Source organism: Haliotis asinina, chromosome 4 (assembly GCF_037392515.1).
Source record: "Haliotis asinina isolate JCU_RB_2024 chromosome 4, JCU_Hal_asi_v2, whole genome shotgun sequence".
Lineage (NCBI taxonomy): Eukaryota > Metazoa > Mollusca > Gastropoda > Lepetellida > Haliotidae > Haliotis > Haliotis asinina.
This window is the reverse complement of record NC_090283.1, coordinates 20,133,268-20,150,000: the sequence shown is the minus strand read 5'-3', so window position 1 is coordinate 20,150,000 and position 16,733 is coordinate 20,133,268. Positions and strand designations below refer to the sequence as shown.

The window sequence follows — 16,733 nt, the reverse complement described above, 5'->3', positions numbered from 1 at the left end:
TTCAGACAACGGAACAACAAACACGGGCTGTCTTAGTATTATGCTTAAATGAACAATGAAAGTTGACAACAACATTATTGCAAGAGATCAATGGCATTCAGTTGAGTGTTCAAAGAGAAATAATTAATGCGATCATTACTTTGGTACAATTAACGTGTAACAATTTACATCTGACTGTAGTGTAGATGTGTAGTAATGATAAAAACGTGAAATAAGTTTTGCCGAGTTAACGTCGATGTTCTGAGTGTGTACGTTAGCACATTAGAAATAATGACGGAGAAAAGAGCAATGAGAACAGGAAAGGGAATCATTATTCATAACACTAATAGTATTGCCAGTGAATGTGGATAAAGTACATCGTATGGATATTTATCAGCCATAACTGTGTTCTACAGGAGACATCGCTTGTGTGAGATCAGACGATATCTCCTAGGAGATATCATCTGGACAGCAGATTTTGCTCAATGCCCTCACAATGCCATGACATCGCTGCACTGCAAATAGCAGTGCTGTGTTTAGAGATGTACATTTTTCATTGAAATGTAATGAAGGTTGATGTTGGATGATAAATAGAATCTCACCCTTGTGTCTACTGATATTAATTATATCAACACTGGTTGCAAAAGGTAAATATATACTCGGCAAGTCTCGGATTTTTGTCACTTTATCAACTCGTGTTGATATACGTCATATCAGTAGACACTTGGGTGAGATTCTCTATATACCAACCTTGTTGACTTTACCAATTTGGTCTCTGATGTTGTCCGGAAAGGGGTCAGTCGTGTGACCATACGTGCGACCACCAGCAGTCGCTTGAAACTTGGCTACGTGTTCCCTGAAATTGCAAGACATAATGTTCCTCTTGTTTTGGAGTTTCTGGTTCTTTCTTGTTGGTGTTTTTACTTTTTAAAGACCGCAACATCGTGGTTTTGCGTTAGTGTCCAGACAAATGAGGTGAATGTTAATGACGTACTGAATGAAGAAAATGATTGCAGCTGTATTACCTAAAGCTACGAAAGCTAAATATTCATACATTCTGTCCTCATTTTTTAAAATTCTACTTCTTTCTTGCTGGTGATATAACACTTCTTATAAGTATTAATTAATCAAGAAGGTACTAAAGATCAAACAAATAACAGTGACGAGAAATACCAATTTCAAAAATCACTAAAACTTCAGGGCCTATTTTCGGTTCTATCTTCAGTATGTCATAAGGATATGTCACATCGATGTTTAGAAGTTGAAGGGGCATTATTGAATGCGTCGAGTTATTCGAGATTCAAGACACAGCGAAACAGTAAGTAGGAATCTTTCTTTTGGAGACAATCGCACGTTCGACATATGAAAGGAAAATACAATGGTGTCTCAAATTCTTTAAGATTCCGTATCAAATAGCAGTGAAACCTAGTGTTCAATAAAAGGTGATCCAAAAGCACGAATAACCTTCTGATCAAATAACACGACTAACGATCATGCCTGTGTGTCTAGTTTACCTTTCATGGCCTTTTAGCATGCCTACTATTAAGCTAGCGAAGAAAACAAACATACCCATTTTGTGGAACAATCTCCCATGACGCTGAAGTAATTCCTTCCACATTGTAGTAAATCGTCTGAGATTTTTTTCCCGGAACGCAATGTACTGAAGTAATTTGGAGAAAACACATTTCAACCACTGTACATAGCAAATAATTTATAAACAGGTCCATCGACCTCTATAGGAATCAAACGTTTTATTTCATTTTTGAGTTTGAATACATTTTAGAATGGTGATCGTTTTCTAATTGCGTAATTGAAAGAAAATGTATGTTAGCTTTACCATTGACAGGCTCCATTTCTCATATACGGTGGTATCTGCAGAAAACAAGAACGATAGTCGTTTGTATTTCTGATGTTTTCCGTGTGACAAACATGGGTGTATGGTTGTGAGTCTGTTCAGACAGTCGTTTCAAAGAGAGGTACGTGATGTTACTTTGCATTGTACGCACCGGGGGACGCACGCTGCAATTGCGAATCTTGTGTTGTCATTACTGAATGAGCAAGAGTATTCACGATTCTAGTGCATGATGTCACAAAACCAGTACGAATGTATGTCATAAGTATCTACAGTGCCTATATCATATACGCTTATGTAAGTACCAACTGATACGTCAAGGAAGACATTGCTTATGAAATCCCAATCGCATAGACAGTGTTTATATCAAATCAAGAGCAACCCTTGGTTTCAGTTGCGGACATTGTTATCGTGATCATAAATTTCAAGCAGCCAGATGTATTGACTCTCTTTGTCGTTAGAAACGTTAGTCACGGATTTCAAAACAGGTGCTAACCATTGGTTCCAAAGGTAACAGTAAAGACATTGAATTTTCATTGTTATATCTTAGTAAAAAGATCTTCACGTTGCGTCACATATAAAAATAGCAATACGTTTGATTGAACAATACGTTTCCAAATACATCAGAATCGTTTCCCGTGAAAGAAAATCGGAATGTATGTCTATTTTCATGCTTACATGTGATATCGCCCGACGTATTCCGTAAAATGACTATCCCTCCGCTCCGCTGAACGACTATCGTCAAAATGAAGCCGCGTTTCTGGTTTCCATCTTTTCGTTTCCAGGGATAATCCTATTGGTCTTTCTTTAATGGGTATCGTCATTTTCTAAAATTAGTTCCCTCGTGTGGACTTGTCACTCAAACTTCATGACGTCACAGTCACCGAGTCCAGAGCTGCACAAGGTCATGTTAACATACAGGAGTTCATTTTGTGGATTCTCTTATTCAAATAAAACGTATGCATTGTTAATTAATAATCTAGGCTTCGAACGATAACGGAGTAATGAAAGATACTTATAACACTCTTGCATATTCATGTATTGATTTCAAAATGTAAAGTGATCTATCTGTGAAATATTTTACATATTAACGGTTTGTCATGGTAATCATTTAGAACTGGCATATTCTGGAGTAAGCAAACTTTGCAAATATATATGAATAAGATGTTCATGTATGCATCTGTTTAACACTTTACAGATAATCATGTAGGAGCATATTTCGTTCATCTCTGTGCTACTGTTAAGTTGTGCCCTGCTAAGTTCAACCACCAGAGGTGTAGATAAACACCCACGACATCTATCTTTACTGCTGACAGTCAGCCACTTCAGTCTTACCTGTAGATCGTACTTCAACACCAAACCATGCTCGTTCAGTTTAATCACTTTCAAGTTTCAACTGGTGATGCATACACAAGCGTCTTCGTCATGCTTTCAAATCGTGATCGCCGATGAAGCCAATGAACTGATTATAGTTCGACCCTTACATTATCGTAGGTTTTTGTCTTGTATGTATGTGGTGATTAAAAATATTTGACCCAGGATTGAAGCAAAGGGTGGGAAACGAAACAGTTCTGACGTCCAGAGGGAAAAGCTACGGGAGTCATCACGGCCACTTTCTAGCTTGAAATATCCTCTCGGAGGAATTTCTCTTTGCATCGATTATTATGCCGTTGCATCGAATATATTCCAGTTGCTTTAAGTACTCGTTTCCTTGTTGCCATTATTTTCTCGATGTCTCAAATGTTTTGCCCTTGCTTCGATTTTCTTCTCGTTACTTCATATTTGGGTAAAAAATGTGTTCCTGATAAAGAGTCATTGTATTTTATTTTTATTTTACAGATTAAGACTGATATGCAGCATAGAGGGTTTGGGTGATCCTGGCACAGTCAGGCCGGTAAAGCTCATCATCAGCTCAGGGCCCTCGCCCCCTCTACAAGTAGCCCAGACAGCGAATGGGACTTCTCCCAGGAAACACTGCCTCGTCGAACCCACCAAGAACTTTCCGGAGAATATGAAGGCTCCCCAACACTGCTGCCTTCTACATTACCCTGATTGTGGAGAACCCGGACACTTTCCTAATACGTTTTTATTACTTTTTTAAAAATTTTTTACTTTGTTTTTGCTTCGATTATTTTCTACTTTATTCAGCTATGTTCTCGTTGCTTTAAGTATTTCCTCATTGCTTCAACGATTGTCTCGTTTCGAACAGTTTCTCGTTACCACAGGATTCAAAATATCGTTACTTTGTCGTTACGTCGTGTCAACAATTGGAGGTGTCAGGCTTTTGACAGATGCTTGAAGTAACTAGAAAATGCTTGAAATTTCAGGTTTGTAAAAAACATTTGAGTACGAAAAAATATACAACTAACAACTATTGTTTTAAAGTATGTATATTCCCACCAGGCTCGCTTAATAAAAGCAAAACTTGCTCATGGGAACACCTGACCAGGACATGTTGACAATGGACTAGTGTACACTGTACAAGATAGTTCAGGACATAAGTTACTGTTACGCAAAGGGAATATATACAGTCAATATTTTGATGTCAATGATGTCCGTAAGGAAATCTAATGGTAAAGTTATCCTTCCAAGTGGATTTGAAATTGCTCAAATAATTTCCACTTGACAATAAGTCATGGAGAATGTCGATCTATGTAGAACTCCTGACTTAACTGTGGCCATGAAGTATGGATTTCAAGTCATACCTATGTATGCACTGCTACACAGTCTTTCAGATATTGTTGCATTTGTTCCATGTGCAGTCCAGGGCGATACATGTCGTCTAAACATAGGGTTTAGGTCACTGAAGCCGACCCTGAAGCGATAGTGCCCAACTTGACAGAATCAAGAACCACAGTCAAGGTCGAGTCGCGTCATAATTGTCGAAGCAATTGACTAACTATATAGATAGTTTTCAAGGAGCGTGCATTAGTTACTTCGCCTGATAGATTATTCCACAAGTTAATCGTGTCCCGAAAAGTTGATTAGTCATAGGTCTATATTGATTTCACATTGATTGTTTGTATGCGTGATCTGTTTCTAAGATTACATTTGTTACTTTTAGAGACATGAGTTTCCTCAGATATCCAGATGAAATTATTATACCATTTCTCATTTTGTACAGTGTAAGCGATTTAAAGAGATATCTACGTCCTTGTAAACGTTAAACAAATGCTGTTTTTCATACATATTGGCATTGCTAATACAACGAACTGCCCCACAAATAGTTTTCTGGGTTTTCAAATGCAGTTTTTTTTAGCAATAATGACTGTTCAACCCCCATGTAAACATGCCCATCAAACCTCATGTAGTCATGTACATAATCCTTAATCCCCAATCATGTGTTATGTAAACATCATCCACCATTGGCTTCCATCCTTATCCCCAATCATGTACATCGTCCTTACCCCCTACCTGTGTTATGTAAACATATCCCATCATCTGTAATGTATTACCATTGGCTTCCATCATTGTTATCATAACTGTCGGCTTCCTATCAGTGCTTGTTTATACTGGCTTCCAGCTTTCGTTAATTCATTCCACTTGTTACTTTGTTATTGTTTTGCCTGTACATATAAATATAGCTCTGTACCCCATTCTCAATCACCTGATGAAGGAGTAAGCAACTCCGAAACGTTGTGTTCTCATATAAAGAAGTTGATATCCATAAAATCTTCATTCTTATGCATTTCACTTCTAAATGCCCTTCAAAGACCTGAATGTTATAGTTTGGGTCGTTTGGGGGCCATGAAATATTGCGTTAACTTTACTTAATGCCTTCGATAGTTTCAACAACAAGCAGCAGTTGTCCTAGTACCGACCCTTGAGGACCCCTGCTTGTACATATTTTGATTCTAAACCATTACCATTATTTACTACTATGCTTTAAACAACTTTTAAACTTTCTCAAAAGATCACCCCAGACACCAGAGGCTTTAGATATACGGATGGTACCTTCATGCCAAACCCTATCACAGGACTTACAACGAAAAAACAGCGCAAAATGTAGTGGAATATTTTATGTTACATGCTAGTTGTAAGGCTCTCACTGTGATATTTTAGTTGTTTTACTGCCCTTTGTTCACAGATATCAATATAGAACTTTATTTCCTATCAATATATGACTCGTTGTAATCACGATATGGCTGAAATAACAGGCAGGCAAGGGAGGCAGACAGGCAGGCAAGGAAGGCAGGCAGGCAGGCACGCACCCACTGAACCACTTACTTACTAACTCACTAACTACACCCGTACAAGTTGATGAAAACATAAATTAAAAAACAGACACACAGCTTTCCCGAGACTCTAGTTCCATATTCAAAAGGCCCTGGGCCTCTTTGCAAAAGAAATCTTAGCGCTACGTTCATCGTAAGCCTATTTTGAAGCATCGCCTTTGTGTGACAAGTCCCTGAACTGACGACGAGCCTAACCAGACTGACTGAGCCGAGGTCAACCAAAGCCTCTTTGCATAAACAGAAAAGTTAAATTATTCACGGACAGCTTTCGATTTAGGCAGTTGCATATGTAAAGCATGCATGTTATAAATAGATCCACACATTTAGTGTATTATTATTGATCTTGACCACGTAATGTGTATTTGCATTTCAATAGAGCCAATTTAATCTAGATCACCATGCAAATGTAAGAGAGTATTCACCGTGAATGCCCGCTCTGCACCTCGTGAAACCCGAAACAAGGGTGAACACCATTGTACACCCCTATGTACGAAATTACCACAAACACAGCAGGCAATTCATCAAAATAGTACGACCCAGTTAGAGGAGCATAGAACAGGTTCAAGAGAACCTGTTTCTGTTTATCTTAAACTTGCATAACTATTAAACATTTCAGTTATAAATGGGTGAGCAAATATTACTGAACACCGTATCAACAATTTGGAGCTGTTCACCTCGATTTTAAATCACCACAATGTCGATATGACGACTGCAGGGGGAATATAAAACATGTCAAAACGAACTGGGAGGAGTAACCAGGTGCTGTAGTGCTAGCTCAAGACGAAGGAGCATGCATTTTGTCCGTATTGTGATAGATAAAACGAACATTACCAACATAGTAATGATGTATGTATGTGTGCACGTGTGTGCGCGGGTTCGTGGGCGCGTGTCGGTATGCGTATATATGTGTCCATAGTTTAGTTCGGAGGGGTTGAGGAGTACTCTGATATAACCAAGTACATAGTCCAATATGTTTGGGATTTAGTCCCATCTAAGAAAGCGATTCGAGCCTAAATCTGAGAGTGTCCGGTTGAAGCTGTGCATAATTTAACTTGAGGAAACCTTTTTATTTTACACTTGTGTGCGGAGTACACTCGGTACCCGATCTGGGTAAAGAGTTGACAAAATTCTATGGAAGCAGTTTAAGATGAATGGGTCCGCTCGATGACTTTGTCCGCTGGTAGATAGGTGCCTCGGTTTGAGAGTACGGACGCAGTCTAACAGCATAGACGCGGTCTACCAGGTAACAGAATCTGTATTTTTCTAAGAAAGTGTAATGTCATATGTATTATACGTTGCTAAGATATTTCTAAAACCGGCGTAAAACAGTACGCTTGTCGTAAGAGGCGACTAACGGGATCGGGTGGGCAGGCTCGCTGACTTGGTTGACACATGTCATCGGTTCCCAATTGCGCAGATCGATGCTTATGTTGTTGATCACTGGATTGTCTGGTCCAGACTCGATTATTTACAAACCGTCGCCATATACCTGGAGTATTGCTGAGTGCTGGTAATTTTGATCCGGGTGAGGAGGTTATTGAAACCTGGTCTCAGACATGACGAACGCTTTAACCACTGGGTTACCCGGCGGTCCCTAAATATTTTGAAACGAAGAAAAATAAACAAAGATCTGGAATAGGCAGAGTCCCGTTTTAACAGGTTCCGTTATACGTGAATGTGAAGTCAAGATGACTAGACAACAAACATAGATACGTTCGAAGGTAAGTGAAACAGAAAACGATCTGAAATAGGCAGAGTCAAGTTTGAAAGGGTTCCATTGTACATGACTGTGCAGCCGTGACAATGAGACCCGTCGATGCATGAATACATGGGTGTAATCTTTCGAGGAAACTGGCTATTCGCAATATGCAGCTCTTTATCAGAACGAGTGTCATGGATCCGGGACAGGCGGGTCACGCTGACCCATATGTCACCCCGTGCAACGAGGTGAAAGCGTCCTACAAGGAAGCCAGGCGATCTCCATTGACTTCAGCGCCCAAGAGGTAACAGTTTAATTATATATTTCTGTAAATTATGCTCGCAGAATCTTACCAGGTTGTGCACTATCAGTTCATCAATGCACATATTTGCATTATAAGCTCAATCTTCTCGCTCTGTCGTTGACTTCAGCTTCGAAACCGATCTTGTTGAAATGTAAGGGACACTGTATTAGCTTACTGAAATATTCACGTTTTGTAATAATCAGATGTAATTTATTACATATCAACCTATTCTTGAGTAGATTATTAACATTGTAAGCCATAGCTGTCTTAGCTGAAATATGAAACAGATGAAATATGATATCTGAAATCTGTACAAACTATAGGACGTGAGGGTGTAAAGTGACGTACTGCATATCCTTGACAGTTTAACACAATGGACTCAGTTGTTTATGGTAAAATGTATTCGCGAATCGCTCGCAGAACAAATGTTCACTGTATTATCGAATTATGAAATAGACCGTGACGTGTCTGTGGTCCTCGTTGCTATGCGATAAACAAACGGGTCGATGCATTTCAATTAACGGTACTCATATAGCATGCGGGTGGTGAATCGTATGCAGCGACTGTGCTCTCGTCTGAGTGAGGTGAAAAGTTGTCTGGGACGTGCATGTGGTAGCTGTACTGTACTCGGAACAAAATGAACGTTCACCAGTCCCCAATTTCTCGAAGCGAACTGAAGTCTGAGTTTTGACTTAAGTTACAGTTTTTGCTCAAATCTGAGAAAACGCAAGAATATGCATTTCCTAGAATGAACTGATATCGATATGAAAATCAAAGATGGTTGATAGCTTAAAAGTTTTTGGAGCCTTTTGATTTTGAAAATGCAGTTGAGTTAAAAAGTCACACTCGGTTTGAAATTCGATAAGAAGTGAAAAGGGTTGTTTCGAGGAATCGGAACCAGGGGCAGTTTTTATAGACGGACAGTTTCCTTATTGCAGTGTATGCTAAAGCAGAGGACTCTCTATTAAAAAAAATGTTCATGGTCATCCTACCAGCTTCAAAATGCTACTCAAAGAAGACAATAACGATTCGTTTGATCGGGGTGATAAGACTGGTGGGGTGGGGGTCTTGTACATGAGTTGCTGATGTTTGTGGGTTGTAGTGTGTTATTTAACGCCGGACTCAGCATAATTCCACCTATATATTCCAGCGGTCTGTAAGTAATCGAATGTGGACCAAGTAATCCAGTGATCAACATTATGAGCATCGATCAACAAAATTGGGATATGCTTATATGTGTCAACCACGTCAGTGAGCCTGAACACTTAGCTCCTTTAGTCGCCTCATTAGAGGGGCGGCGGGTCGAATAGACCCGTTGTAATACAACTAAATGAAAACGGTTTTACGCCATTTTATTCCAATAACAAAATGACGACGGGTTTCCTGTTCATGTGAATCAGGACAGAAGGGCGTAAGCAACTGTTTTGGGGAGTTGAACCCATCTCATGCGCGAACCCCTAACCATCAGACTAACACCCAAAGCGAATAGTTTAACACCGCTGTCAGCAATATCACGGCTATATGACAGAGGTCTGTGAAAAATCGACTCAATATCACCTAGTCCTGTGATCAATATCATGAGCATAGATCTTGGTAGATAGGCTACGAACATGTAAATGAACCAGTTCAACAAGCCTGACCACCCGATCGAGTTTGTCGTCTCAACGGGTGTCAACAGATTGTAATTCTTGATGTGTGCGCGACATGACTGTCTATAAATGCACCTGTTCTATGCTGAAATACTTACAAGCTACAGCGATCATTTAGTACGGTCATTAGTCGATGTACGTGCACTTCCGTAACTGTGTCAGAGCTTTTCAAATTGCACGCTCTCACGGAAACGAAACCAGGAGACGTCCTCGAACATAAACCGATCCTATCCGTTTGTAAAAGGATTCAGTACAGATTTCAAAGTGCACTGAACAATGGCTCCGACCCGTCTGTCACTCGCTGCAACCAGGAACTCGACCTACTTGAACTATACTGAACAGCAAAAGAAACGCAACTCTAATGATGAACGCATACTTTCGTGAGATTTTATTTTTTTCGAAATTTGCGTTTCTTTTGCTGTTCACAATACTTTGTGACGATTCGCGAGCTGACGTAACTGAACATGACAAAGGACTGGGTTACCGTCTATAATAAAGGTGTGGTAAACGTTTAGACAAGTATTGTTTCATATGTGATGTGCAGTTATGAACACAGAGTACCGGGATATTTGAATGCATAGATGTACCAAACACGCGTGTTAATTAAATTTTCAAAGCAAACAAGCAGATAAATATAACGTTGGAAGCCAGTTGGACGCCATTATTTGGAATACCCATATGGTTCTAATCTAACTGTTTTGCAAACGTATTCTGATATTCCGATAGAATACACAATGTCGGATTTCCTATACGGGAATGGAACGATTTGTGTGATTGAACTTGGTATATTATGTTTATGTTTTAGTCATTTAATAACCCTATAGCAACTGACATACGTGCATAGCATTACTAATAGTCATTTGACATATTTGAGACAGTAAACTAATCATCATTTGACAGTTTTGACAAATATCGATTGATGGATGGAAACGATTAAGAACACGTTAAAAAGGGACGAGTACGCCTTTAATCTTTTCCAGGTTTAGTCGCGGGCTTTGAAACTCAGGAAATAGATATGGGGCATTTTTACTTTCAAATTGTATCTTTTTCGTTTCCGTAATATTTCGATAGTTTCGTTGTTGTTTAACGCCCCTGTCTGTATGGCGACGATATGTAAACAACCGAGTGTGGACCAGACATTCCAGTGGCCAACATTAGGAGCACCGAGCTACACAATTGGGATTCGATAACATGCTTGAAGCAACAGTGCCTAACCACTCGATTTCGTTAGTCGTTTCTAGCACGGGTTGTTGAAGGTTATTTCTGTAAAGTATCTTCACGGGTATTGTTTAAGCATGTGTATACCTGATGTCAGTGAGAGATGAACTATGTTTACCATTCGATATCATGCTTTAAACAATTTCAGCTTTTAAAATGTAAGAACCATTGACCTGCCAATAGAGTGGTGTTGTAATCATACGCTGGCGTCTCGTTGCCATGACAGTTATGTACAAGATAATGCTACATTTTCAACGAGACAAACACATAACTATATCCACACGAGGCCTGAACGATGATTCTATTTTCTCATATAACGGTATATAATCGTGGGATAATCACGATCCGATGTATTTGTAAGTGATATGGAATTTCCTGTTGTAAGCTCGGGAAATATAGTTACAGATTTACTTCCTCCAATTTATTGTATAAAACTGGCATAATACTGTTGTCACACTTCCGCAGACAAACTTCTGACCTTTGAACTTTCCAACATGTTGACCTACCTGACTGACGAATAATTGTACTAAGCCCGATATATTAATACCCACTTTAAAAACAGTTAGACGGAAATATTTCACATATATTAGAGAATTTAACAACGCTATCGTAATGATACAGAGCTATCCCGCTTGTTGAGTACGAGGAACCGGTGATGCCTAGTTATTATATGAAGTCTTGAATCTAAATTCATGGTATTTACTCCTAATGCGGTAAATTTGTTTTGCTAAATGAACTCTCGTGGTGAGTAGCATGTCCTCTGCTTCAGTTCTATATCAGCGTCATATTTTCATGAGATCGTTCTCTTTTCAGAGGTGATTACCATGGTCTGTGGCAGTGAAACGAAGGTAGAGGATGTCTCCCCAATTTTTGACGTCCAAAAGAGGATACAAGACTGGGCATGGGATCAGTTCGTCAGTAAATCATCGTTCTTGAGAAAACTCTTCCTCAGGAGGAAAAATTTCGATGTGGATGTCCCCATGAACTTTTACCAATTTGAAGACCTGCCTGCTAAACTTATGGACAAGAAATCTGAGTCAGAATCAGAGGCCCACTCTGAATCCGAGACCAGGCCCAAACGGAAGCAGCTCAAGCATGGCGATCAGCTTCCCAACACATCTGTTCTATCCACTGACTATCAAAACGACACGAATAGGGACCAGGTCTATAAATTCAGGATGGAACGAGCAAGAACAGCTTCAGTAAACGTCACCTTTCAGACAGGATTTTCCATCGGTGGGTCAGCAAACTTTACGATTGGAGTTGCAGAAGCTGGTCTTGAAACACGGCTGGAGATCTCAAAAACTACCGGTCAGACGTTCGAGGAAACGTTGACATTTGAAACGACAAGTGATATCAACGTTGAAGCCAACAGCCATTGCACTGCACAGGTTGTTTTCACAGAGAAGGAAATCTGTAAGAAGTTCAAGGTTGAGACGCTCATGAGGATGCCGTCGGGAACCGCCCCGGTGTTCATCAGACGAAAGAAAGACCAGGAGCTGGTTTCGTCCTTTTCCATTGGTGACCTTCAGCCTATTTTCGACAAGCAAATAAGAAAGAAACAAGTGACAGTCGTGGATGAGACAGAGCCGGGGGATGAGTTCAAGAAGTATGCATTGAAGATAACCACAACGGGAATCATTGAAGGTATGAAGCTATCGGGACAAACAGTCAAGCTGCATTCTGAGGCCATTGACAAACAAAATCGGCCCAAGAAGAAAAGTGACAGTCATGTTTTAGAAGAGCATTTGTCGCGTCAGGACTCAATAGTCAAGCTTTAGGGCAAACATTTCCAAAGTGATTTTCTAGAAGCAGTTCACCCAGATATTCAATTTCCACAATATCTGCCAAACATGAATTGTGAGCTGTTATGACGTCTATTTGAACAGTAATGCAGTTATGTCACGACATGTTAGATTGATTTGGGAAGCAAACCTGAAGTGATGTTTGTGACAGGAAATGCTGACCAACCTAGAACAAAACAGGATTCGGACCCAGAATAATCGGTATCACGGCTGTCCATGGGATGCAAAGGTCTCCCCACTTTCCACTAAACTGCCTTGTGCTTTTAAGCTTAATTATCCTTGCATGAATTCTGTAACTTAATTCCTTCACTAACACTTAAACTGTTTAACTGGGACATGTTACATGGGTTAGGAGCCTGTGCTTCGTGAGAAGTTTGTTATCCATTTGTTAGTAATTGTCCTAACAGAGCCCATTCATCTATTACATTGTTTCTCTCACTGATATTAAAATATTTTCACAAAAATGGAAAATTGGATCTTTCCTTGAAACAGAGGGTACGAGGAAGCTGTCATCAACAATCAGTGATTCACTTTGACCAATCACTAGATTGAGTAAGTAACTTTGGTTGGACGCCGCACTCAACAACATTCCACCTATATGGCGGCGATCTGTAAATAATCGAGTCTGGACCAGACAATCCAATGACCAACAGCACGGGCATCGATCTGCGCAATTAGGAACCGATGACATGAGTCAACCGAGTCAGCGAACCTGACCACCCGATCTGTTATGACTACGGTCGATGCTGTACGGGTCGAGGATGTCAAATTATTGAACTGCTCGTGAATCAGACGATTTGGACCTTGACACACAAAAAATGTCGCAACACAAATGACCTGGCGAAAAGTTAGATGCTGGCAATTGTGTACGTGAATTGATATCTGTGCTTGTTAGACAAAGAGAAGGTTGTGCCAGGGTGTGCGGCTTAATTGTTACAGGAGGTGTATATGAATAAATACACAATGTTACATCCCTGTAAGAAGAAGAATGGGTGAATTATTAATACAATGTTACATGAGCGAGTGACTATGGTTTTACGCCGCATTTAGAAATGTTCCAGCAATGTAACGGCAGGGGACACCGGAAATGTGCATCACATATTGTACCCATGTGGAGATTGAAGGATCGAACCCGGGTCTTCGGCGTGAACAGCGAACGCGTTAAGCACTGGGCTACCTGCCAGTATTACATGAGCTACAGGAGCTGCAGGTGAACTAGTACATTGTGACACATTACTGTAACAAAAGGCATGGATGAAGACATTACTGTAACAAAAGGCATGGATGAAGACATTACTGTAACAAAAGGCATGGATGAAGACATTACTGTAACAAAAGGCATGGATGAAGACATTACTGTAACAAAAGGCATGGATGAAGACATTACTGTAACAAAAGGCATGGATGAAGACATTACTGTAACAAAAGGCATGGATGAAGACATTACTGTAACAAAAGGCATGGATGACTATATACACAATGGTACACGTCTGTCAAAAGATAAACTTTTCTACAAACATCACGTGTTACTTTATGTCCCAAACATACCCATATAAATAAAGTGTGTTGCTAGTGGATAAATCTAGTGTAACTCGACATGCACTGAAACTGGATGAATCATAACGGTGCGCTTAACATATATTACCGTCTACATTCAACAGTAGCACAGGTTTGAATGCACAGAGACTACCAGTCTGGGCTTGATGTGTCATTTTTGTGGAAGTCGCGGTGTTTGAGCGGCTGACTTTGTGTGCTGGCGATTAGGTGCCTGATCACGACTCTGAGGGTGCGAGTTCGAATCCCGGATTGGACACAACCCAGAAAGTACAAGAATTTGTACTTTACTGAGAAAGTGAAATCCCAAACATGACATATGCCCGAAAACATCTTCCGAAAAAGAGTGAGCGAGTTCAGCCAAGTGGTTAAAGAGCTTGCTTGTAATGCTGATGCCTTAACGTGGGGACAAAGTGTGAGTCCTCTTTTGTTTTTGCTAGAAAATTGCTAAAAGCGTCGTAAAACCAAATTCACTCACTCATGATGTCAACTACTGTCTTGTTCAGGCCAGATAAAGAAAATATGCACCAGTGCCTTAAGGATGGACATGAGACAATATCCCCTGACTTTTACGGTCAATCAATTTTCCTTCAGGTCGCCAAACATTAATCAATCATCCATCGTTAGATTACTATGAGACAGATCAATAGACAGATAGCCTTTATTTCCTCCACAACTGAAGATTACAATGGTGCAGTTTAAATGGTTACGAGAGGTTTAATGTACAGGTGATATGAAGGATATCACACAAAGAAACGCTTGCATTTAAAATACAGTCAGCATTTAGGAACACTATTTTGCGCCAGATATAAACATCAGTGTCAGCAGCACATTCTGGAAAGCCACCAAGTAGAAATGTAATCATAACGTCATCATTGTCTGCGCACAAGTTGACAAAACAATCTACGTCGACTATTTCATTTCTTTCTTTCACATTTATATAAGACACGAACATATACTTACTGATATCATAACATTACCACAGAAGCCTTTTAGATGCAAGACAATATGAGAGGCAATGTGATACAGCAGCATAAATTTACACTGACATTGCCATTGACATAACAGTCACAGTTTATTATGTTCAGGAGATCTGATAGAGATCAAAAGGATGAACATGAGACAATGTCCCTTGGCCTGTACTATCCATCACTTTTCCTTCAGGTCGTCAAACATTTATTTTAAAAATATCTTTAAAGGTTAACATGTATTCAACCATTGTGTATAGCAAGAATATCTAAATTGTGCATTGTCCATTTCAAAACAGTTCCACTGCTAGTGCTGTCTCATGTAGTGAAGAGGGTTTATACATATTTCCTGAAAACACTGTTTGTTTTCTTTCTTCACATTTTGTTTGAAAAGTAAATAGCAGTCATAAAATTGCCTGTTTTCTTGATCTTCACTTCGTAGAATTCAGTCTTCGGTTCTTTGCTAGCGACATTGATCCCGGATTTTACGCCTGCTGGTAGTGTTTTGGGAGTTTTCTCATAGCCTTTGTAACGTATCAGTCGATTTTCAGTATTGTTTTGAAAGATCATTGTATGCTACATGTTTTAAATGGGGCGTTCTGAATCTAATCATCGATTCATGTGTATCTTTGAAGTTTGTTAACAAGTTTACCATATCAGTTCTTTCATCTTCAACGTTTAGCGTGATTTTTAGCCCCATGGTTATATATTAGTAAGGAAATATAGGAAGTGGCATAAAAAGAGCTTTTGGAAGTGAGACTGCACAGGTTTACGTTGTGCACCAGATGCACCGGTTACTGATATAATACGCACCAGATGCACCGGTTACTGATATAATACGCACCAGATGCACCGGTTACTGATATAATACAATTTCACTTTGGAACAAAAATAATGGTCTTCTGGTTTACTGCTATTTCAGATTTTTAATCCACCTGATGTTCCTTCGTTTTCAACACCTGAACCTTCATTTTCGAAGCTCTCTTAGCACTAAGATAGTCGGAAGTGCCATACATCAACATTAACTTACGACTATCGTAACGCTAAGAAAGCTTCGAAAACCTCGACACTGGAGTCAATGCTGATTTATGTCAATTCAACGTCTGTTTGTCATCCTCTGACGTTGGAGTTTTGGTTCAAAAATGATGTTTAAGAAGCTCACAGCCTTGAATTTGGTTTGAAACGTGAAGAGTTCAAATTAACTAAAGCTGTGCATGAAGCGTGATCTAAAAAATTTTTATGTGTTCAAATGCAGCAGTTCCTGGCAAATGCATAGGACTCGTATATTAGTAAACAATAGCATAGTTAGCGATTCAGTTTCCATTTCTTAGAGGCCACACTTTGAAGTTATCACCATTAAATTTGTCTATACACCTTAGTGCCATTTCGTCTGTGTAATACAATACCTTGTAACTAAACACATATTGTTCACATAGCTAACGTCCAGTTGTCAAATGTCAAGGTGTGTAA

The 16,733-nt window shown here is 39.6% G+C and overlaps 1 protein-coding gene across 1 annotated transcript; it reads left to right on the top strand.

Moving 5' to 3' along the window:
- Positions 1–7,733: 7,733 nt before the first annotated feature.
- Positions 7,734–13,212, top strand: LOC137281361 (uncharacterized). The gene is made up of 2 exons (XM_067812544.1): positions 7,734–8,069; positions 11,750–13,212. Exon 2 carries the CDS (start codon positions 11,761–11,763, stop codon positions 12,715–12,717), a length of 957 nt encoding a protein of 318 aa, XP_067668645.1. The 5' UTR covers positions 7,734–8,069; positions 11,750–11,760; the 3' UTR covers positions 12,718–13,212.
- Positions 13,213–16,733: the final 3,521 nt, after the last annotated feature.